The sequence below is a fragment of the Suricata suricatta genome, chromosome 11 (assembly GCF_006229205.1).
Source record: "Suricata suricatta isolate VVHF042 chromosome 11, meerkat_22Aug2017_6uvM2_HiC, whole genome shotgun sequence".
In the NCBI taxonomy this organism is placed as follows: domain Eukaryota; kingdom Metazoa; phylum Chordata; class Mammalia; order Carnivora; family Herpestidae; genus Suricata; species Suricata suricatta.
In genome coordinates, this window is record NC_043710.1 from 12,007,413 (window position 1) to 12,031,809 (window position 24,397).

At 42.8% G+C, this 24,397-nt stretch overlaps 3 protein-coding genes across 8 annotated transcripts in view; 2 read left to right on the top strand and 1 right to left on the bottom strand.

The window, feature by feature from the left end:
• Window positions 1–20,394, bottom strand: part of CTNND1 (catenin delta 1) — a 48,762-nt gene extending 28,368 nt beyond the window's left edge. For 4 of the 6 annotated variants that reach the window (XM_029956044.1, XM_029956042.1, XM_029956043.1 and 1 more), the window contains exon 1: window positions 20,087–20,394. The gene's annotated coding sequence lies outside the window, so the exon portion shown is untranslated. The remainder of the gene's footprint in view (window positions 1–20,086) is intronic. The other 2 variants (XM_029956046.1, XM_029956045.1) reach the window with 1 other exon arrangement.
• Window positions 20,395–20,593: 199 nt separating this feature from the next.
• Window positions 20,594–24,397, top strand: part of BTBD18 (BTB domain containing 18) — a 14,973-nt gene continuing 11,169 nt past the window's right edge. Inside the window, exon 1 of the mRNA XM_029956047.1 lies at window positions 20,594–20,705. The gene's annotated coding sequence lies outside the window, so the exon portion shown is untranslated. The remainder of the gene's footprint in view (window positions 20,706–24,397) is intronic.
• On the top strand, window positions 23,712–24,320 carry LOC115305940 (prefoldin subunit 4). Its single transcript, XM_029956051.1, has one exon. The coding sequence runs from the start codon at window positions 23,916–23,918 to the stop codon at window positions 24,318–24,320; it is 405 nt and encodes a 134-aa protein (XP_029811911.1). The 5' UTR covers window positions 23,712–23,915.

The window sequence follows — 24,397 nt, forward strand, 5'->3', positions numbered from 1 at the left end:
ATCAGACTAGGCTTCACTGTTTCTTAGCTATAGGACTTTGGGCAAAGCACCACTTAATCTCTAAACCTCACGTTCCTCTTCTGTAAAATGGGGGAAATAAAATACATGCCAAGGTAGTTGTGAGAAGTACATGAGACAATCCACATAAAATGCTTAGAAAGATGACTTGACACACAGAAAGCTCTTAATATGGTTACTAATACAAACACTGCTACAAACAGCTAACACAAAGGACTAGAATTTGGTGGTGTTAATAGGTCTTTTGAATGAACCACACGTGTTTCCGCATGCTCCCCTCTCTGCTTTACAGCAGACTAGTAAACTACAGGAACTCTTCACATTCTCAAAGGGAAAACAAAATAAAACTCCAGATTAGGGTCAAAAGACCCGGGTTCAAGTCCTATCTCTGCCAAAACCTAGCAGTGAGAACTAGCTTGCAGGGGAAGTTACAATCCATGTAACCCTCACTTTTATTACTTGTCAGGGTTTAGCTTTAATAGGCTCATATATGTAAAAATACAGGCTGGGTGACTCCTACATCCATGCCATTCTCATAAATATATCCAATAGAGACATGACCAGAATGAGGCAAGCTAGCCTTTATGGAAAGCAGAAATAGTATTTGTCCTGAGATGGAGAACACTAAACCCCACAAAATGGTCTTTGGGGTTCTTAGGGAAGAACCTGTGTCTTCCGTAGCCAATCCCAAAGCCAGTTCTCCTCCTTCCTTTTTATTCATTGTGAAATCAAAGCCAGGGTCACAATGTTACACCTTCCTTCCAAAAGCAAGGATCAGGAAAACTTCTCTTCTAGGTCATCCTAGGGATTTCGAATGGCGGTTCTAAAGAGCACACTGAGCCTCCTCCTGAGCCCCAATCCATAACATATGGCACCCGCAGTGCCACTGGGCTGTCCTGCATACCACTCAGGTCAACAACGTAGTTCTCTCTCGACCCCCAAAAGGCATTGGTTTGCCTTAAATGGCACTTGCTCCAAAACTCAAAGCAATCATTCCTGTCCAACCATACACACAGAAGACTGCCATTTTATTTTTAAATTGAGTGAATATATTTTGTCAACAGTTTTTCTCTGGCTTCTTCTCACAAAGAGTGCTTGTACCAGAGTCCAAGATCTAAGCACCCCGCCCACCACCTGATGTTCCACCATCCCAAACTCAGTGAGAACAATTCCAGTGTTCCTCCCTTTGCTGGGAAGACTCACTCCCACATTGAGCCAAGTCCCTGGACCTGATTTGCATTAAGACCTAAAAAAGACTGCTCACTTCACCATCACAACTGACCACTTCTCAGACTTACAGAACCGATATTCCGGAAATGGCCTTGACTTAGGTGTTAGCAGTTTCTGAGCTTCTCCATGGCCCTGCCTGATGTGGGGCCCAGCTTCTCCATTAAAAGCACCCAAAAGGTAGACTGGGGACTTTCACTTTCCCAGGGAAAGCCTGGGTCTCACTGTGTCCACCAGGAATCTCTCTGATGAAATAAGGGAGTCTCTGACCAATTACTGTCCTTTTAGAAACAAGTGATACTTCTGATTGGAGTTTCAGAGAAAAGAAGGAAAATAAATATATAGAAGTTTGATTTTGTTTAGGTTTTCTTTTTAATACTCCTTGTTCAAAGGAGGTTGAGCTGGCAATCTCTACAGGTCACCAGGACACCTTAAACTCCCTTCGGTCTTATAATCCTGACCCAAAGTTACTTAATCAGGCTTTAGTTTTTACTGTGACTTTAAAAGAAAAAAAAAATTGCCTCCATCATCTTGACTCTGGTCAAGAAACCAGATGGAACATTCTCCTTGTTCTTTTCCCCTACAAAGTATTCTGGGAACCCCCCAAACCATAACATACTAAATGGCTGAATGCTGGACTGGCTCTGAAAGAAAGGAAGGGTGTGGCTCTCAGCTAGTGAGGGGCCCAGGACTGAAAGGGTATGGAAAGAGACAAAACCTGCTTCTCTCTGGGGCACGTATGACACACACACACACACACACACACACACACACACACACAGGACTGGTCTAACAAGTCCTTCTGATCTCTCAGGCCAGGCCGCCTCCTTCTCCTCCCCCATTACCCACATGCCTCTTTAAGGCCCTCCACTGGAACAGCCAATGCTGAATTTTCTCTCAATCCTGAAAGTCTGAGACACAGGAGTTACTTACCTGGATCCCTGATGCAACCTTGCCAAAGGAGCCTCACCTAGCCTTATAAGGAGAAAGCAGAGCTTTAGGGAGAGGCCGATAAGGAAACAAAGATAAGAGGGAGGGGCAAAAAAAACCAGAAGGAGGTGTCAGACTGGAGGAAGGGGAGAGGCCAAATGCCTTTCTCCTTCCCACAGGAGAAGGGAGAAAAAGAGGGAGGTCAAGTACACAATAGGAAATGAGAAAAAGTCTAATCAAAATGGAAAGGTATTGTGTAACTCCTGTGTCATAAAAGACAAATCCTAAAATTAACTAGGACGCCTTATACCCTTCCCTACCCTGGGCTGGGGGGGGGGGGGACATGGAAAAAAAGCTTAACCTTAGGGCTTTCTAGAGGGCACCCAACTGTCTGAGCTCACATTCCTTTTTTAAGGAGGCACCTTCTCACCAAACCCCCTCACTTTCTATCTATGGTATTCTCACCATTTCTTTGCTCGTCCTCTGATGGGGACTTGGACAAGCTAAAAGCATGGAACCGAGTCACATTTGCAGTCCTGATGCCTCAAAGCACTGAAAAGAGCAATGAGACATCTCTTCCACCAGGTTTGGAATAGATCTCCCTTTTGAGACCAGCAACAGAGTCTATGAGGAAATGAAAGTGTGAAGGTCCCGTTTCATGTATAGGACAGACAGCTGAAGGAAGGTCTTTCCCTATCTTAAAGAAGGAACTCTGACCATGCAGGGGAAGAAAAGTTGTGAATTATTAATTACCAATGTCCCCTGTATGTTATCACACATAATCTTCTCAATGACCACTGGGGGTGACACTGGGCCCTTTTATAAATGAGTAAACTCTACATCAGAAGAACTCAGTACCCTGCCCAAGGTCATAGAGCCAGTGAGTGGTAGAAACGCATCTGTTCTGCTCCAAGTCCATGTTCCCTCTTCCTGATGGAGGAAAAGGAGTCTGAACTTTCTGTGTGTCTTGTGACTAAAAGTCATTCTGATTCCAATAGAGAAGCTGACCAAAAGTAAACGTTTTGGGGGGAGGATGGCATGGAAGCAGACTCACTTTTGGGTCTTACCTTCACTTTAATGAGCAAGACTTGCTTGATTCTGAGGAAGAACAGTTTACAGTCTACTTCAGATTTACATGGCATTTTATAAAGGAAAGGAACTCAGGAGGGAAGGTGCTAGGGGCAAAAAGTAATACAACTTTTTACATAATCACCTACCCTTCCACTGCAGAGCTACATGCCACATTCTCAAATCATCCGCACCTCAAGAAAGAAAACCTAGTCAAAAATACCCCTACTCTCATTTCTAATGTGGCATCTCACTAAACCAAAAGCAGAGATCAGAGTGGGGTGGAAAACAGAAGGAACTAGAAGCAGGGAAGATTGTGCAGGCCAGCATCCGAACAGAGGGGAGGGATTGTTCTAGCGGTATGTTAGCAATCTGCCTCTGGGGCAGCTGTCCTCCTGAGCAATCAAAGGCCGATTTGTGTGTGTGCTCAGGGACTAGCCAGCTTGGCAAGAAGCTGAGGACTCAGCCACCCAATCCACAAAGTGAGAAGAGATGCCTGTTTCCAGCTGGAATGGAGGGCAGAAAAAACACAAAACAAGGAGGGAGAGGGGGGAGGAGGGGAACAGAGAGCGGTACAGGTGCTAGTTCAGTCTAGACAGAGTGGGAATGTATCCTAGGAAACTACCAACCATTCCCTAATTATGTGCAAACAGTGAATTGCCAGGACCTCTCAGTAGTGAAATCAAAGAATGGGCGGCTTTCTCTGGCTCTGCATGTAGTAGAGTGCCAAGTGGAGGGATGAAACCTAAAATGTTGGGCCCCAACAGCTCCCGCTTCTCCCTGTCCCTTTCAGATCAAAGTACCTACAACATGGTGAATAAACATCACATAAACAAGTATCTACCCCTTTCTAGAATTCCTTTCTTAATTAAATCCTAGAGATCTATAAATCACAGGAACACACATAAAACTCAGTGACATTCCCCAACACTAGGAAGTGGAGGCCATTTACAGAACTCGAGTGCTGAGACTCGGAAGGCCACAGTCCGAATTCACACTCCCTCATCCCTCAGAGTAGCTAGATGCCCTGAGACCCATTAGACGCACAAAGGCCGCTCTCTTCTCCATAGAGCCCTGGAGCAGAGCTGCTCTCCAGGGACAAAGAGATTTCACAGGAGAACCACAAAGGCATCGCCCCTCTCCGCTCCCCACTCCCAGCTTTCTCACTTCCTGTCACAGTAGCACCAGACCACAGTCTCCCAGAAACAAACAAATACAAAGTGCTGGATTCTGGGCTGCAGGCCAACCGCATTCCAGGGCATCCTGTCTACCAATCACCAGCCAGAGCTCCCACTTTGCCCTGCTCAGTTCCTTATCATGTTCAGGGAAAACAACCCTCCTCCCTGCCCCAAGCCAACACTACATAGGACAAAGCTCAGGCCTTTGAGAATCCGCAGAAAGATAGCGTGTGGACCTAAGGGTTTGAAAGGGGTGAGGGGATTTTTAAGATTCCTACTTGGCAAGCTTCTTCATTTTGGAGGCACTGCACTGGGGATGTCAGAGCTGCCGCTGCTGTTATATTCAGTTCAGCCACACGTGTTACAGCCCAAAGAGAACTTCACTGTGGCAATCGGACTGCCGCTCTGGATTCAGTCCACAGGACGTTACCACCTGGAGAACTACTTTAAAACACATCTTCTGGCACCTTCTCTATCACGCATTTCCAGTTTTCAAAGTCTTTCAAGCCCTTTTCCCCACAAGCATAAAGTTGATTCCTAGAGGCCCCGCAGAGAACAAACAAAGGCAGCAGACTCCACCCTACAAAGAGGCAGGATAAGCACCAGAAGGTGCTGCAAGCAAAGTTCTCCACTTCCTTAGGGAATGAGATGTAGCTGAGTATGGCACAGCAGTCCTGGCGGTGAAGAGGTCAAGACCACAACCTTTTCCTGTTCCCTGCTCCCGCAGAGTGGGTCGGGGGCTGTAGATTTGGAACCTCTTCAGGAGGAAGGTGCGGGGGGGGGGGGGGGGAAGCCTCCCTTTCTAATAAGGGTCCTCAACTAATTCCAAGAATGGGATAAATGATGTATTCTTGTATTATCTTGAACAAGCCCCTTGGACGTTAGCCCTACACCCCAGAAGCAAAGATGCAGACAGAACCTATTAGCCAGAGATTCTTGAAATCCAAAGAAGTAACACCCTTTGCCCACAGGGCTCAATTCCCTTTTCCATAAAGCAAAGCACAGGCTCTGACCAGCGGACATTCCAGTCAACGAACTAGTCATATGCTATCATTCCTCATCTTTTCTCCTCTTTTCCCTTCTCCTTGGATCTGCTGGAAGTATTCTGGGCTGAACCCTGATTTCGATGAGTATATGATGCAGCCTAAGTCTGCATCAGCACAACTCAGAAGGAATTAGCCTATATCTGAATCTGCCATAACCAGGTGGGGAGGAATATACACTAGAGTCAGTCACTCTAGGGCTGGGTAGCAAAGCGGGTACTTAACAACACTGTGTTTTAGAACAGAACTCTGGGGGCGCCTGGGCAGCTCAGTCAGTTAGGCATCTGACTTCAGCTCAGGTCATGATCTCACAGTTCTGAGTTCAAGCCTCGAGTCAAGCTCTCTGCTGACAGCTAAGAGCCTAGAACCACCTTTGGATTCTGTGTCTCCCTCTCTCTCTCTCTGACTCTCCCTGGCTCACATTCTGTCTCTCTCTCTCTCAAAAATAAACAAACATTAAAAAAAAAAAAAAAAAAAGAACAGAACAGAACTTCAACAGCAGAGCCTAGCCACTGCAAACTCTATCACGGAAGCACAAACAAAAAGTTTACAATCTCTCACCTAACACTGAATCAGACTAACTCTCTTTTTCTCTCAAGAATAACTGAAAAAGTAGTAACAACTGTTAGTGTACGGTTGTCCCATTCTCCCTCATTATAGCCCAGGCCAAACACATCAGTCAATGAAGTAGTATCTTGTGAGGTAGTTATAAAAAAAAAAAAAATTAAAATAATCTAGTGGAAGAGTTTTCTGAGATACTTAAAAAAAAAAGAAGAAAGAAAGAAAAAAAAAGAGGGTTGTAAAAGACTCACCCCAGACAGGGAACTGGACACACCCATTATCAGTACTATTGCTAATGCTCCAAAAGGATGCTTGGCAGGCTGTCTGCCTCAAATTGAGCAGGTGAGACAGAAAAGCAGTGCTGACTCAGAAATACAGTCACCCCAGGGTAGAGGGAGGGAAGGAGACCAATATAGCCAACTGATTACAATTCATCATGACTTCACCAAAGGTCCTGGCTCTAATTGTATCTCTGGCTGTTTGCAGACATATTTCGAAAACCCAACCAAAGGAATAATGAATGGGCAAGGAGAAAGTCAATGGAGGGGCCCAAGACTTAGCTGAACACTCAATGGTTGGAGGAGCATGAATCTGTTTTGCTATCTGACTTCCCACATGCCCCTTTCCAAATCAGGCCCAAAGCTGAAAGAATTAGAGGGAGGGGAAGCAGAGGAAAGAATGTGACTGAGAAAGGTTTAGCTACATTCCAACTAGCCAACATCCCACTTGGTATGAAGAGTGCCTGACAATCCAATCCCACCACATGGGAGTTGCTGGGGCTCTGCTAACATACATCCAATTCCTCCACCCCTCCCACCCCCAAACACTCTGACAAGAAGCGTAATTGAGAGAGCTTGATGAAGGCACCAGCTGTTTCCAGCACTCTCCCTCCCCCCAACCCCAGAGAGCACAGTTCAAACTCACATCAAACACTTAATACAATTGACTAGCCAGTAGGAAGGAGAAGCCTGGACTAAAATAGCAGGAAGAGTGCCAACTGGCCCCACTTAGAAGGAATGTTTTCTTGGCTCAATTTAAAAATACGAAACCTTTGTCACCCACTCCCTTCTGCCCAATTATGTTCTCCTTTCTGCAACCTACTCCTCAGTGTGAAACGGATTTCAGTTTCTTCCCTACAATGCTCCTTGATCTATTTTCAAATGTCAGGGAATACAGGGGAGGCAGAAGAAGGTTGAACGTAAAGTAACGCCTGGGAGATTGGGAGGTTTCCTGGGCTGCAACATCCAAACCTGGTGCAGGGCTCTCACACAAGGGCAAAGAGACAGGAGTCTACACTGCACCCGTCCCCATACTTCAAATGAGGAAAGAAGGGGACGAATATCATGTTTCCACAGCCGAACAATGATGGTAACCTGATTTCCCAAGGCACAGGTAGCCAGACAAGAGTATTAATGTGATCAGCCCCTCCCCCACCCATACTTGAAGTTGGCCGGAGTTAGCCAAGGAGGAAGGGAAGGAAGCCAGCACTTCCTTTTCAGACAGGAAGTAACAATGGCCCTTCCTGTGCAGTTTTAAACAAATTGTCCAGCTGAGTTTCAACAAGAACATCCTCTTCTGAATTTGTTCCACAATTTCAAAATGGAGAGGGAGAATGGAGATACAGTCTGAAAGTTTCCCTCCCTCACAACAGACAAGTCCTCCATACCATAGTAAGTGCTGGCATAACTCCCAAATCAGGCAGTGACATATGTCATTGCAAAACAATACAGGATAGACAGAGATAGAAAACTTCAAATTAGCCACTTTCTCACCAAGTCCACTATCATGAACCATTCTTCTCAACTTCTCATGCTAATTAAATTAACCACCCATCCGAGAAATCACATAGATAGTTTAACTCAAAATATTCAGGCTTTATGGTCCTCAAACCTGAGTGATCAGAATCACCTGGGAAGGTTTTTGGGGGGGGGGGGACATTAATTATCTCTGGATCGGAGGGCACCTGTGTGGCTCAGTCAGGTGTTGAACTTCAGCTCAGGTCATGATCTCACAGTTCATGAGTTCTAGCCCTGTCCGTGCTGACAGCAGGGAGCCCACTTCAGATCCTCTGTTCCACTCTCTCTGCCCTTCCCTCGCTCATGCGATCTCTCTCAAAAAGAAATATACATTTAAAAAAAAATTTTTTTTAATACAATCTCTTGGGCACCTAGCTGACTCAGTCAGAAGAGCGTGAGACTTGATCTCAGGGTAGGGAGTTCGAGCCCCATGTTGGGTGTAGAGATTACTTAAACTTTTGAAAAATTGTTTGGAGCTCCTGGGTGGTTAAGTGTCTGACTTCGATGCAGCAGCAGGCTCTGTGCTGACAGCTCAGAGCCTGGAGGTGTTTCAGATTCTGTGTCTCCCTCTCTCTGCCCCTCCCCTGCTTGTGCTCGGTCTCTCTCTAAAATAAATAATAAACATTTTTAAAAATTAAAAGAAAATTTTAATTAAAAATACAAAAAAATACAGTCGCCCAAATCTACCTCCCCTTGTACTTCAATTTCTAGAGGGAATGCCTGGGAATTTATGCTTTTAAAAAGGTCTCAAAGTGATTGATAGCTGTCGGGACCACTGTACTAGCCTGTCACTGACAGCCCTCCGAACACCACACTCCTCCGCAGAAAGGGCACTCGTTATTAAATACAGGATTTGGGCCTGCTCTAGTGTTCATCGGACAGCTCGGATCATTATTCCTCCTCCACAGAGACTCTTTGAAAGCCTGGGTTTAAATATAAGGATGGCTAGAATGACACGGTCCTAAATCCTATATTCTAGACTCAGAACCTAGAAAAAATTACCTCATTCTTTAGAATCCTGAGCTCCTACACTACAGGATATCCATATTTACACTGCAGACTGGACAACCCTCATTATTTTTTTAAAACAACTTAGTTTAGAGGTGCCTGGGTGGCTCAGTCAGTTGAGCTTCTGACTCTTGATTTCAGCTCAGGTCAGGATCTCTCTGCTAGTGAGATCAAGTACAGAGTGGGCTCAGCACTGACAGCACGGAACCTGCTTGGGATTCTCTCCCCACATCCTTCTTTCTCACTCAAAATAAATGACCTTTATTGTTTAATTGTCCTCCTAGAAACTGTAACAACACTTGGAAAGACTAGTTCCATATCCCATCCCCAAAGAGGTCTAAAGTCCCAAATCTAGCATTCATAACCCCAAATAATCCTAGTCCGGTTGACAACAGAACAGTAATAATCAAATTCGGGATTCAAATGTTATCTTTGACACTTCTTCAAGCAAGTGGCTTTAACTTCTGGTTTGAGTAAGAGTGAGTGAGTAGCAAAATGTTTTTTAAAAGAACCATAAAGAGAAATATTTCCACAGGAAGCATGTGTCACTAAAGATTTAGGAAAGAAGACCACTGAAAACCATACTCTCAAGACAACTACAAACATCTATGAATGCTGAAGTAATACATATCAACAGTTATTTAAAGTAACTTCAAAATGTGGGGAATCTGTGATTGCCTAGGGTATATCCTATGCAAGAGGATACAGTTACTTGACCAGAGAAGGGGATGGAAGGGAAATAAATGTTTCCTGGTTGAGGTCATCTCCCAAGGATGATATCAAGTAACAGGATGACAACTAGAGAGGTGTAATTAAAGAGAAGGACAGAGGGTAACCAGGTCAAGTTGCAGGGCTAACCTCCAAACTGAGAGAGAGGGAGACAGAGAGATTCTTTCACTGAAGGACAGACTAGCTAAACCAGATTATCTTGAGAGCGAAAGTAAGAATGGTGATTCAAGACACCAAGTACTCTTGGGAATCAAATATCCTTTTACTTTCTGATATGTGGTTGCCATAGAACATCAATCACTAAAGAGCTGGTGCTTATTCCTCAATCCCACCAAAGTCCACCAGGCCAACTGGCTCAGTATGTGCTTTAATAACCCTTAATGCCTCAACAGACATACGGAAAGGGAGAACAGTTTGTTACCAGGGATGAACATCTCCTCCCATGTGCAAGACAGAAATATGAGTATGGTGACCTATAATGTGGTCCCTGAAGCCATTAAATCCCAATCATTAGGACTTTGGGGAAGCAGGAGCATTTTGATCAAATGAACAAACGGAAAAGCAACAATGAAGCGGGGCAGGCATATTGGGTCATAAACCAAAGCACAAATGAACTCAAAAAGAAACCGTACCAGATGTAGGCTGTCACTTCTCCTGTTCATAGAAAATGGACTATGTAGATAAGGAGGTGGAGAAGTACATTTCTCTAGGGAGGAAATTTTTATCTCACTTCCCAAACGCATACAAGCTTATTCTAAGTAGCTGCCTTACAATTATATTCTCCAAGATAGGGGTCATCAATCTGTGCAAAATCTGCTACTCTGCAAATTAAATGCTGACTATATTCACATGGAACTTCTACAATGGGACAAAGATAGAAGTTGGGTCAGATATTGCCTCAACTCTTTATAAAGAAGATGCAAAAAGTTGTTACCAGCTGTTGTCTCTGGAGCCAGAAGTAAGAAGACATTTTTTTTGTACTGTACGGTGCACGACACGGTCCTAAAGTAAATTATCCCCTCTTCTCCTCAATACATGCCCATTCTGAACCTCTCTGAACAGATCTACTCCCCTCATCTCTCTTGCTCACCGGCAACAACCAGCCTCAGGACCTTTGCACATTCTATTCATATCTACATGACTTTACCCTAGTATCTCTTAGGTCTCTCAAACATACCTTATTAAGTGAGGACTTCCCACTCTCAATATATATTTAAAAATCTCACTCTACCCTTGCATTTCTTATTCACCACTCTGTATTCTGCTTTATTTTTTCCTCAATAGTATCACCACACTCTAGCATACTATACATTTACTTATTTATTATTTGTCTCTTCCAACTAGAAAGTAAACTCTGTGAGGTTTATCTGATGTACTGTTACATTCCAGTGCATAGCATACAGCAGGCTCTCAAATTTTTAATTAAAAAAATTTTTTAATGTTTAGTTTTGAGAGTACATGAGCAGGGGAGGGACAGAGAGAGAGGAAGGCAGAGGATCTGAGATGGGTTCCATGCTGACAGCAGAGAGGCCAATGTGGGGCTTGAACTCACGAACTGTGACATCACGACCTGAGTTGAAGTCAGACACTTAACCCACTGAGCCACCCAGGCTCCTTTCAGATGTCTTTTAAATGAATGAAGATGTTTCAATTTTCCAATGAAAATAAAAAGTTAAATTTTAGAAAAATAAACCAACTTTGTTCATTTTTCTTTCTATATATTTTTCAAGAACGCATAGGCACACAGAGGTTTGTTCACATCTTTTATGAGATTTAAAAGATACTCTTGTATTGTTACAACAAAATATTTGGAATAAAGAAATCCTGCCCCTCCCCTGCCAAAAAAGTTCCTAGCAATAAAGTTCTATACCAAGAGAGTGACATATATATAGGCAAAACAATTCACTTTTTAATTTTTTTTTAATTTTAAGTAATCTTCACACCCAACATGAGACTCAAACCTACAACCCTGAGATCAAGAGTGGCATGGTCCCCCAACTGAGCCAGCCAGGCACCCCAACATTTCACTCTTTCAATTAATATGTTGGGCTGTCTATTGTCTTCTGAGTCTTACAAAAGGGTGCAGAACAGATATTTTTACCTGTATGTAAGAGGTCACATGAGGTAGTAAGATAGCAGGATGGGACAAAGAAAGAATGCTGTCATGTTTTCTTAAAATCACCTAAGAAGGCAATTTTTAAAAAGAAAAATAAGAAAGGGTGAAAAGAGTCTTGTTTACTGTTGGGAGCTCTCCTTTTGAAAGACCTGTGATGATACTTAATTCAAGAAACACACTTAATGACATCTTTGATTTCCATTTAATGTAACCTTCTATCCTTTTGTCCTAATATGATCTTGGGCCCATCACCTGGGGTCTGCTGTAGCCTAAGCTGCAGACTCGGCTGACCTTCAGCAGGACAGACATTCAAATGGCCAACTCTGCCCTGGTTGACGGCGTAGTCAAGGGAGAGCAGGACAGCAGAGAGGTCACAGAACCTCCCCTACTCCAACAAAGAGACCGTGGAAACAAATCAGATCGGCACCAATTTTTCCTTTAAAACAGACTACTCTATTTTAAAGGTGTGCTGGATATACACCAGCTACTTTGTTTCAATGAGACTCAATTCACTTGCAAAGAAATGGAAACTGTAGGTGCTTTGATAAAAGTATTGAAAAGTTGACCTAGTTTCTATAACAAGGTCTTATGTCCTCAATCATCAGAATATATTTTGGTTTCTTAAAATATAAGCTCCCTAAAACCAAAATCTTTTCACTCCACAAAGCAATCTCTCAATGTTCTACTGCGTTTCAATACAGAACAACATGGGAAGCACATACAAAACTATGAATTTACTCTTAGAAAAGTACTTTTTATTTTGCTCTGTCAATTGAATGAACATGGGTAATTAATTAGTAAGTGTGGATGGGATTTGAAAATCAAAATGATAAAAACTAATCTGAGTTTCTAGAAGACATCTTCTTGAATCACAATTTACCCTAATCTAGAGCTAACTGAAAGAAAACAGAACCAGTATCCTAACACCTGCACCTTTAGCACATGAGAATAATTTATTCTGTGGTGAGAATCAGAAGCTTCTTCCATACTAAGTGTTAGTGAGGCAAAGCAACATCCATGAAGACTGGCAACCTCTGGAGAAAAGATAGGGAACACCAGAGAACAGGAAAGCCAACAAAACGGAGACCTTGTGGAAGAATCAGTAGAGGGAAATGTGGGTTTAAAAAAATGCAAAGGTCTGGGTGGGGAGCTCTGATGGGAAGCCAGTGTGCCAACAGAAATTAGTTAAAATACTATTCAGGGGGCGCCTGGGTGGCTCAGTCGGTTAAGCGTCTGACTTAGGCTCAGGTCATGATCTCACAGTTCATGGGTTCAAGCCCCGCGTCAGGCTCTGTGCTGACAGCTCAGAGCCTAGAGCCTGCCTCAGATTCTGTATCTCCCTCTCTCTCTGACCCTCCCCTGCTCGTGCTGTCTCTCTCGGTCTCTCAAAAATAAATTTTAAAAAGATTAAAAAATAAATAAATAAAATAAAATACTATTCGGAACATTAGTTTCATGGGTTGGTTAGTATGAAGGGAAGGAAAACCTTCAGCCGGAAGAAACCAAGAAGTTTCCAGGAAAGCCTGCATCTGACACATACTCATTTCCGAGAGGCCACAGTTTGGCTTTTCCGCATACGATAGCAGACCTCTTTCTTAGAAGCAGCACGCTTCTCACAGGATGCATTAATGAGCTCAAGATTTCTATACACCCCAGTTTTACAAATGTCCATAAATAGGGGTTGAAAATAGAGAATGATGTTTCCTGAACATAAGAGAGGGGAATTTATATCAAGAAAAGAGATAGTGAAAGACTACTTTCATTTCTATGTAGTTTCCTATACAACCATTCAAAGCTGAATATTATCCTACAAAATCCTGGTTGGACAAGACTTCAAGGTAAAGAATCTGATCCAAAGTCAAAAATAATAAACCCAAACAAAACTCTTCCAGTCCATTCTCTGTTTAAATTAAAGACAGTTTACCCTTGGATGCTAGAATTCTATCTCTTGTAGATAGAAAAGATGGGAGAGCCCCATATGGCTTCTCTTCCCCTAATGTTTCCAAGTCTCTGAAAAAAATTACCATAAGATAGTCAGTTTGCCACCTGTTTCTCTTCCCCCACTAATGCCTCACTTTACTTTATTAAAAGTTATCCACCCTACATTTTGGACAACCCTGCCCATATAACTCCCCAAACTTACCCATTATTAGACACTTGTTTTCCTATTAAAAAAGTTAGCTTGGGGAGCCTGGCTGGCTCAGTCAGTAGAGCATGTGAGATATCAGGGTGTCGAGATTACTTATAAATAATATCTTATTAAAAAAGGTAGCTTTTTTTCATCTGGGAAGCCCATGTATCCCATAATAGAAACATCCATACCATAGTGGACCGGGTTTTTAAGAGACCTTAAAGGGTATTTAGTCCAAAAGACAAATGATGTTTGAATTCATTTAAAGCATCCATTCTAATATCAAAAACTTACAAGGCATTACCATGTGCTGAGCACCATTCTATGAATTTTAAGCATCACAACAATTCTATGAGACGGATTATGTTATGGTTCTCATTTTATGGACACAGCCGAAGGCATAGAGCGATCAAACAATCTACCCACGATTAGTGGCAGAGCAAGAGTTGAACTCGGGTAGTCCAGCCCAGGGATCCATGCACTTGGCCACTATGCTACGCTGCCTTGCCTCTCCATATCCGTGGAACTCTCAGAGTGGAAATTCCCTGTTCAAGTCTATATATCAACCAAAAAAATACAGAAAAATAAAACATTTGTAGCAAAAGGTTAACTGAGGGTGTCTAGGTGACTAAAGGGTATGCAGGACTTCTTGTGCCATTCTTGCAACTTTCCTCTAAGTTCCAGGTTTTTTCAAAATTAAAAGTCGAGGGACGCCTGGATGGCTCAGTCAGTTAAGTGTCCAGCTCTTGGTTTCAGCTCGGGTCATAATCTCACGTTTCTGAGTCTGAGCCCCACATCAGCCTCCATGCAGACAGTGTGGAACCTGCTTGGGATTCTCTCTTCCTCTCTCTCTCTGCCCTTCCCCTGCTTGTTCTCTCTGTCTCTCAAAAATAAATAAACTTAGGGGCGCCTGTGAGGCTCAGTTGGTTAAGCATCCGACTTCAGCTCAGGTCATGACCTCACAGCTTGTGAGTTCAAGCCCCGCGTCAGGCTCTATACTAACAGCTCAGAGCCTGGAGCCTGCTTCCAATTGTGTCTCCCTCTCTCTCTCTGCCCTTCCGCTGCTCACGCTCTGTCTCTCCTGTCTCAAAAATAAATAAACATTTAAAAATTTTTTTTCAATAAACTTAAAATTTTTAAAAATTAAAAGTTCATAGTTGCTTTTATCATCATATAGTGGAACACAGTTTGCAAAAATGATGACCAAATTACCTGACGGCCAGCAAAGAAGGCTTTAAGAAAATTCTGGATCCTTATAATGTCCCCACTAAGTGCCTGATCTAAATTGCCCACACCACTCCAGTAAGACTGAACGACTCATTGGAGAGGAAGTGGCCCTAAAAATGGGGAACACCGGCCCTGAACCACAACAGTAACTGTGGCCTCCATTCTCAATACTTAATATTTAATAACCAATGACACTCAATTCCAAATAGAATGAGAGTGCGTACATTTACTCCCCAAAATACATAATATAATATAACCAAATACCAGTCCATACCCTTATTCTCCCTTGTTAGTTCTAACCAGAAGATCAGTTCTTCTCTCCTTACTTTGTCCCTGCCAGGCTGTATTGATGCTCTCTAATAGAAACCTTGCAGGCAGCTGCATTTTAGACAAAGCAATCCCTATTTTAACTTTTCATGGCATTAAAAAAAATTTTTTTTAAGGTTTTATTTATTTTTGAGACAGACAGAGACAGCGCATGAGTGGGGAGGGAAAGGGAAAGAGGGAGACACAGAATCAGAAGCAGGCTCCAGGCTCTGAGCTGTTAGCACAGAGCCCAACGTGGGGCTCGAACCCACAAATGTGAGATCATGACCTGAACCAAAGTCAGAGGCTTAACCAACTGAGCCACCCAGGAGCCCCTTCATGGCATTTAAAAAAAAATTTTTTTAACGTTTATTCACGTTTTTATGTTTTTTATTTATTTTTGAGAGACAGAGAGAGTGCAAGCAGGGGAGGGTCAGAGAGAGAGGGAGACACAGAATCCAAAGCAGGCTCCAGGCTCTGAGCTAGCTGTCAGCACAGAACCCGATGTGGGGCTTGAACCCACGAACCACAAGATCATGACCTGAGCCAAAGCCGGACACTTAACCGAGTGAGCCACTGAGGTACCGCACATTTATTCATTCTTGAGAGACAGACAGAGCATGTGTGGGGGAGGGGAAGAGAGAGAGGGAAACACAGAATCTGAAGCAGGCTCCAGGCTCCGAGCTGTCAGCACAGAGCTGTCAGCACAGAGCCCAGCGTGGGGCTCGAACCTAGGAACCATGAGATCATGACCTGAGCCAAAGCTGGACGCTTCACCGACTGAGCCGAGCCCCCAGGCGGCCCCACTTTTCATGGCATTTTAATCCTTGTGCAATGGGAAAGAACATGAAATCCCATACTGATAACCTAGAAATCATTCCTTTTGGCAGTTTCCTGTTACTATGGTTTTACATTACCCATGAAAATTAATTTGGGCTCTTAAATTCATACTTCCCAATACACTTGGTGAACAAAATCTGAAGTTTCATTGCAGAAGCACTGACAAAAAACACAATGATGTCCAAACGTACCTTCTTTGGAACACTGATGTTCAAAATTATCATCTGAAGCTTCTCCTGTTTTCACTAACTAGTATAAAACCCACTCACTCCTAACATATCAGAAAGCAATACTTCCTGCTGCTGACCTGGTAAGTTCCAGGGGAGCACCTCCTCTCCCCTAGATGGTGGCTGGCTGTATTTAAGGATTCAGGGGTTGAAGTTAATAGCCGTCTAGATTAGGAAATATTGTGACCCTTACTTTTTACACTACCCTTTTGACAGCTCACCCAGAAAAGTTTTTTTTTTTAACTAAAATGTTAACTCTCCGATTATTTCCAGAAACCTCACTTAAAAATGGGAGGTAGGAAATGTGTAAAAGGTTGAAACTACCGATGACAGCAGAAGTTTCTAAATTACACTGTGATTTTGTTAATCCGGGTTGTCTACTTCCCACCTCGACTTCCTTCCAGTCCTCCCCACAAAGTGCCTCAGTGACTTGCTTCAAATGCCTTATTTAACCAAGGCTTACTGACGCCTCGGTACACACCGGACACTAAGACAGGTGCCGAGAGGACACAGAAGACAGCCTCACAGTCAAGGAAAGACTAAAAGAAGCGACGACTTTAACACAGTGTGATGAACATTATTTCAGATACTGTACAAGCCACTCCCAGCCAGTTGCCAGTATCATTCCAAACCACATGCCTGCAAATTCTCTGGAAGAAGAAATGTCACTGATAATCAGGGTTGGAGGCATTTCCGGTGAGTTTAAGAAAGCAGGATAGCAATGATAAGCATATGGGAAGATCCCAGTTTTAAGGACTGAGATAATACTCATTCTAGTATATTCAGGTCCCTGTGGGATTTATGGAAAGTGGATTTTTTACATATATTATCCCAACATGCAGGGGAGGGGGTTGGAATTCTAAGTGGGGGACTGGCACTCTGCAAAATTAAACACTCCTGCTCTAGCAAGGGCTCATTTTAGTTCTGGCTCTTGTTTCTGTACTCGCTGGAGAATGGTAGTATATTACTGGCTAAGTCCATGGACTTTGTAGTTAGAGGGTTTAATCCTGGCCTGGGCCACTTACGGGCAGTGAGATTTTCAGCAAACCTCAGCTTCTCTGAGGCTCATAGTCCTTAAAAAACAATAACAACGGTTGTGAGAAATTAAATAGTTTATGCAAAATGGTTAGCGTGCAGTAAAAAACGACGGGGTAGGGAGAGAGGGCTGGAAGTAACAGGGGACCATCAGATACTAAAATAGAAAGCAGTAAATTATACAGAGCTAATCATTTTGTTATTCCAATTGAACAGTGACCTATGCTTAATTTATTTGCATCCGTCCTGTCTCACCCATCCCTAGAGAGCAACTACCTCATAAACCTAAGGCTGAATTGCAATTACTACGAGCTTTTTTAAAGAAAAAAATCTACAATAGTCCCAATTTTTATACTGAGAGAACACAGCCTAGCCCCTGTGACTCTTCATAATTTGGAACCCTAAGCAAGGCAGTAGAACTCTAACCACCCAACAGAGACACCTGGAACACACAGACCGTACCTTAGTCGTATAACAAAGAAACCAACAGTATATAGGAGTCAAACACAGAAAGAAAAAATCTGCACAACTCATACTTACTCGTCTTTTTTTTTATCCCAAAACCAAAATGAGGAGCAGAACAAAAAAATCAAAGAATTACTTATTTGCACCCCTCGTATTTCCTGAAAGAACTCGAAGAGGTGAGGTAAAAGACAAATCTTCCATCTTATCAACCAAAAGGCTCTATAGTACACACCAGTCAAAACAAAGCCTCGGTCGTGGAAATAGTCCTGGACGCCAGTTCCTAGGATGCTCACTGCAGCTACACAAAGCCCAGCATTTAAAGCTGGACCCGAATCACCACCACTCAGTCATCCAGAACCTATTTTCAAACTGCCTTTGTACTCCTCCTTCGGATTCCCTCATCCCTCCCCCTAAAGGTTGAGTGGGAAACCGACACTCTGGCAGCAACACGACCAGCCCTCCGAAGATCCACCAAGAACCCTCCCCGCGGCTGGAGTCAGGCAGAGAAAACGTATAGTATTTTCCAAATTTTCTTTCAGACAAGAACTAGAGCCGAACAGACTGTACACATTATCTTTCTTCTTTCTTTGTAACTGCACTTGCTATAATTATGAGATCCAGACATCAAAATTTGACGGTAGCCCTCACATAGATTAGATTAAAAAAGGAACAAAGTTGTCTCCTCTGGAGCCACAACCTCACTAGGATGAAATCATCTTTCAAGAAATACTCTCATTCTGGAAAAGAAATTCAGGGCAGTATTGCAGTCTAAAAAGAATGGGAGGAGGGCACGAGACCGGGGGATTATTGAAGATACATGACCGTTGAAAGCTAAAGGCCAGCTTATCTTTTAAGGCCCATCTTGTTACAATCAGGGCAGTATCTATTCCAGCTCTAATTTTCAGACCGATGCGCATTTTCAAAGAGAGAAAGAAGAGAACGCTCAGTTTCCAGCTCCTGATGAGTTGGCTATATAATTATCTAGGAACAGTATTTTTGCAAGAATGTATGTGCAAAAAGAAAAAAACGAATCTTAAGATTAAATACATGAAGGCAGCCGTGGGCCTTCGGCTCTTACTGATTTTTGATGTCATGGCCAATTAACCAAACCAAAAACTCACCTCCAAAAAACAACTTTCAGTTTGGTTAAGAAAGAATTCCTGTTGTACTTTCTCAAATGTATTCTCAACACTAAGGTCTGCGTTAAGTGGTTTCTCTTAACCTCACCTTATTTGATCCATGGCCCTTCCACAGGGCACAAAGCTGGAAATATTTCCAGGTGTGTTGCCACTTTATTCAGGTGAACTTAAAAAGCATGATTAGAATTTCCTTAGCCCTTTAAGCACAGAAAGCAAATGTTACTTGCGAACAGAACATGTAACCCCTCTACATATCTCTGCCATCGAAGGTAGTCTTAGGGAGAAAGAAATGGCAATTTGATTAACAAGGCTCCATTTGTTTTCTTTTATAAAGCAAAGTAGGGAGGCTGCGTCTCGTCTCGCAGGAGAATGAGGCTCCCACCCACCACACCTGGAAAAGTAAAAGAGGATCCACCCAGGAACAGCAGGGCTGAAACTGATCCAGGCCGTGCAACTCTCTGGGGGGAAAACCACCACCATTTAAGCCACAAAGCTCCCTGCAACTTTCCACTTCCACAAACCTCATGACAAAAGGGGGGGAAAGTCTTGAGACATATGCAGAACCATCCGTATAACTAGCTTTCGACCCGGACAAATTCCTTTCCCAGCCCACACGAAACATGCCAAAAACCCGAACTTTGGGTTTGGGCTCTGAAAATAGAAGTTTGTTAGCTTAACACCAGGCCAAAAAAAAGAACAACCAAAAAAAAAAACACACACCCATAAAATCAAAGAACACACAAAAATGTAAATTTACATGGAAATGTATTTTTGCTCTCACCCCCTCTGGATCTATTTGTCTCCCTGTATTAGACAGAGCTGCAAGTTTGTTTCTGGGTCTGGAATATTTTACTTTTTAATATAATAAAATACCAAAACTCCCCCAAAGTAGAACGAAAAAATAACAATTGCTTAAAAGTCACCCGTCAGCACAGCAGGGTCTCTCGTTCCTAACTTCGCTCTGGTCACCGGAAGACAAAAATTCGACTTGGCTTATCCGCCTTCACCCGTCTGTACACACATTTTTTAAAAAGGCACACACCTCAGATGCGGACTTCTAAAAACCAGTCCTTCCAGAAAGAAACCCAAGGCTCCGTCTATGTGCTGAGAAAGACAAATCCAGCAGGGTAGTTGGTTTTTCGCCACTTCTTCCTCCTCTCAGGATCAGGATCTTTCCTGCTCTTCTTTCTCTCTCTCTCTCTCTCTCTCTCTCTCTCTCTCTCTCTCTCTCTCTCTCTCTCTCTCTCCTTTTTTTTTTTTTTTTTTTTTTCTCTCAGATCCAACACCTAAAATGGAAGTTGCACCCAGCCAAAGGCTAGGGAGCCTGGGTGGTGACAAACTGATCTGGCAGCCCTACCCCCTCGCTTTCCTAAGTGATGTCAGCCCCTGAGAACTTCCAATAGGAGCCAGGCATAAATCAGGGAGCTGATGTTATCCAATAGGAAACTTTAGTATAGGAAATTAAAAAAAATAAAAAAGGCGAGAGAGAGGAGGAGAGAAAGAGGGGGAAGTTTTATATATATATTTATATTTAAAGTGGAGACGACACGGTCTCTGAGGAGTGACTGCAGGGCTCCGGGGGCCCGAAGGAACGAGGGCTCCTGAGGACGGCACGCCTAAGCTCTTTGACGGTCGGGTTCTGGCTTCCTCTCCCTTTCCGGGTAGGGAAATGGGAGAGCTGATCTGATTTGCCTGCTGCTGTTTGGTTTGTTGCTTTCAACCCCCAAGCATTTCCCCAAAAGAAGACAGGAAGGGAAGGAGAGAAAAATCCTAGACACAGGACCGCTATGTATTGACTGGGATGGTAGGGAAGATCTGAGGTAAACTCTCCATTTCAGTGTTTTGGTTTAACTGTATTATCGCTAATGAGGAAATAATAATGATAATAATAAATGCCTGGACTTGTTAACAGTTTTTAGTGTCTATTCTTTCAACTAGAAGGAGGCTGTATCTACTGGGCTGTTGAAGAAAATCACTGTCTTCCCATTTGTCCCCAAATCAAAATGACGTGACTTTGAGGGGGAGAATAAATGGGATTCAATAAGCAAGTAACATATTTAACGGAGATAACAGCATGTGTAAGAAAAAGTAAGTCTCACTTTAAGAAAATTCGATTTCTTTGTGCACTTCAAGCTTACGATGATCTAGTTCATACATTCTCTTTCTACATTTAACCCACATGAAGGATTATACGGTGTTCTTTTTCCGAGTTACAAATGATCCTTAATATGTTCTTACACTTTTAGGCCATGAAGGACAGACATCGGATTTTTTTCTCTTTTTTTACATGCTTGGCAAAGACTAGTATTTTATGGTCATTCAGTGGTTACTACAGAAAAATGATAATGATGAATCGAAAATTTCCTTTTTTATTCTTATGGAAAAATCTACCTGTAGGCTGCTGCCAAATGAATCTTCATAAAGTTTTCATAATCTAGAATAATGGTTAAGAGCATAGGTGCTGCAGTCAGACTTCCTGGCTTCAAACCTTCCTCCTCTGCAAGCACACTTAAGTAAATGTGTTACGACGTGACCTTGAACAAATTATATAATCTCTCTGAGCCTCTGTTTCCTTAACTCTAAAGTGAAGATAATCACTATATTTCTCACATGACTGTTGTGAGAAAATGCACATGAACTTCTTAGAACAACATACAGCATATAATATAAACTCACTAAGAATGAGTTATTATTACCAGCATCTACCCTGCTCCAAAGCCTTTAGTGGCTCACCATTGCCCGATAATAGCAAACAATGACGGAGCATCTGTCATGTGAAAGGTACTTTGCGTTCTTTATCTCTAACTTCTAAAACACCACCACGGAGACAATATTACCACCAGTTCACAAATGCGGAAATCAAGGTTCAACAAGGAGAAGAAACTTGCCTGAGCCAGTCTGGCTAAGAAGTGGTCCCCTCATTGATCTGACTCCAAAGCCCGTGCTCTTTCCATCACCTACCTTACCTTGTGGTCAGGAGAAAAGCCAAGTCCTCATCGGCTTTCAACCTGCCACATTTACTCACTCAATACATTAAAGTCACCCTTACTAACCACAACCTGACCTTTCCTTATCTATCTAGACTGGAATTCCACTCCTCCTCAGCATGACCGTGCCCTTCAAATCAGGCTGATCTAGTCATTATCTATCCCCGCACACTCGGTCTACAGTCTCATAGACCCTCATATCTGGTCTAAAATGACCAAAAGAGGACTTCCCTCAGAAGGGCTGGAAGACCAAAAAGGCATCACAGCACTTGTTTGATAGATTTTAAACAAACTAACCAGATTGGGAAATTAATACATTAAACAGAGACATACGCAAACTTTAACCCTCATTATCTAGGAGCCTTCTCTTACTATCTTATCACATCTCCTACCTCTACTGTCCATCTGGCATTCCTGGTCCTCCAGAGCAAGTTCAAAAGCCAAAGACAACTACCAAAGGAAAACAACCAGCCCAAGAAATGTTCCTTGATTCGATTCCTAGATCAGAGCCATATTCTAGAATACTGTATGATTTTCCAGAGATGGGTTGGTCTTGTTTCCTTCACATCATCACTAAAAACTTGTAAGTATTTTGCCTTCCTTTAGTGTGTGTTTTTCTGTCTCCCTCACCAGAAGATGAGCTCCATGAAGACATGAATGGTATCTTTCTTTTTTTTTAATTTTTTCTTACATTTTATTTATTTTTGAGAGACAGAGAGTGAACAGGGGAGAGGCAGAGAGAGAAAGAGACTCAAAATCCGAGGCAAGCTCCAGGCTCTGAGGTGTCAGCACAGAGCTCAACGCAGGGCTCGAACCCACGCACTGTGAGATCATGACCTGAGCCGAAGTCAGACACTTAACCGACTGAGCCACCCAGGCACCCCTTGAACGGTATCTTTCTAGTTCATGGTGTATCCCCAGAGCTCAGCCTCATGTCTCATATTTAGCAAAAGATGAGTGAGTGAAGTCTCCTGGCTTACTGGTTATGTAGTCCTGGGCGAGTCATTTTATATTAATGCATTTGTAGATAACATTCAAAACAGTTATGTACAAACCAAAAAAGATAACTTGGGATGCCTGAGTGGCTCAGTCAGTAAAGCATGAGACTCTTCATCTCAGGATCATGAGTTCAAGTCCAGTTGGGCAGAGAGCCTACTTTAACAACAACAACAAAAAAGATAATTCAGTGATGAAAAAGTTAAAATTTAAATTTATCTGAAATGGCTGTCTCTAAATAAAACATCACAAGGATTAATACTCACTGAGGGATAAACTCTTTATACTCAGGTGACTGGAAAAAAGATGAGTTCCACTTGGGTTATTCTGAGTACCTACTGTGAGCCAGGTACTCCTCTAGATGTCAAAGATAACGAGTAGACCAGTTCTCTGCTCTCAGAAAGCTTACATTCTAGTGGAGAGCAAGAGACTAGTAAATGTCAGATGGAATACTACACAGAGATTTCACAGGCTGATAGGGGTGCCTGGGTGGCTCAGTCAGCTAAGTGTCTGACTTCAGCTCAGGTCATGATCTTGCAGTCCATGAGTTCAGGCCCTACAACGGGCTCTGCACTGACAGCCTGAAGCCTGGAGGCTGCTTTCGATTCTGTGTTTCCTTCTGTCTCTGCCTCTGAAAAATGAATGTCAAGCTTCACCATCTTTTCATCTTCCCAGCTGCTGCAGCCATGAAGGTTGAGCTGTGCAGTTTCAGTAGGTACAAGATTTACCCTGGCCATGGGAGGCGCTGCGCCAGGACCGACAGGAAGGTTTTCCAATTTCTTAATGCAAAATACGAGTCAGCATTCCTTTCCAAGAGGAATCCTCAACAGATAAACTGGACTGTTCTCCACAGAAGAAAGCACAAAAAGGGATAGTTGGGGTCCCAAGATGGCAGCCACCATGAGGAAGGCGGTTGCAGAAGATGTCAACGTTACTTTTGAAGATCAACAAAAGATCAACAAATTTGCACAGAATACAAGTAGAATCACAGCGCTGAAAGAGGAAATAGAAGTAAAAAAGAAACAACTGCAGAACCTAGAAGACACCTGCGAGGACATCATGCTTACGGATGACAACTGCTTAATGATCCCCTACCAGATCGGGGACATTTTCATCAGCCATTCTCAAGAAGAAACACAGGAGATGTTGGAAGAAGCAAAGAAAAATTTGCAAGAAGAAATTGACGCCCTAGAAGCCAGAGTGGAATCCATTCAGCGGGTGTTAGCAGATTTGAAAGTCCAGTTATATGTGAAATTCGGAAGCAACATAAACCTCGAAGCTGACAACAGTTAAACATTTCATAATACTTTTTAAAATTTGTTTAATAAACTTGAATATTGTTTAAAATAATTCCCCTTCTTCAAATGATA

What these genes read in the sequence shown, in the direction of transcription:
- LOC115305940 (XM_029956051.1), top strand. Translation starts at nt 23,916, where the DNA reads ATGGCAGCCACCATGAGGAAGGCGGTTGCAGAAGATGTCAACGTTACT.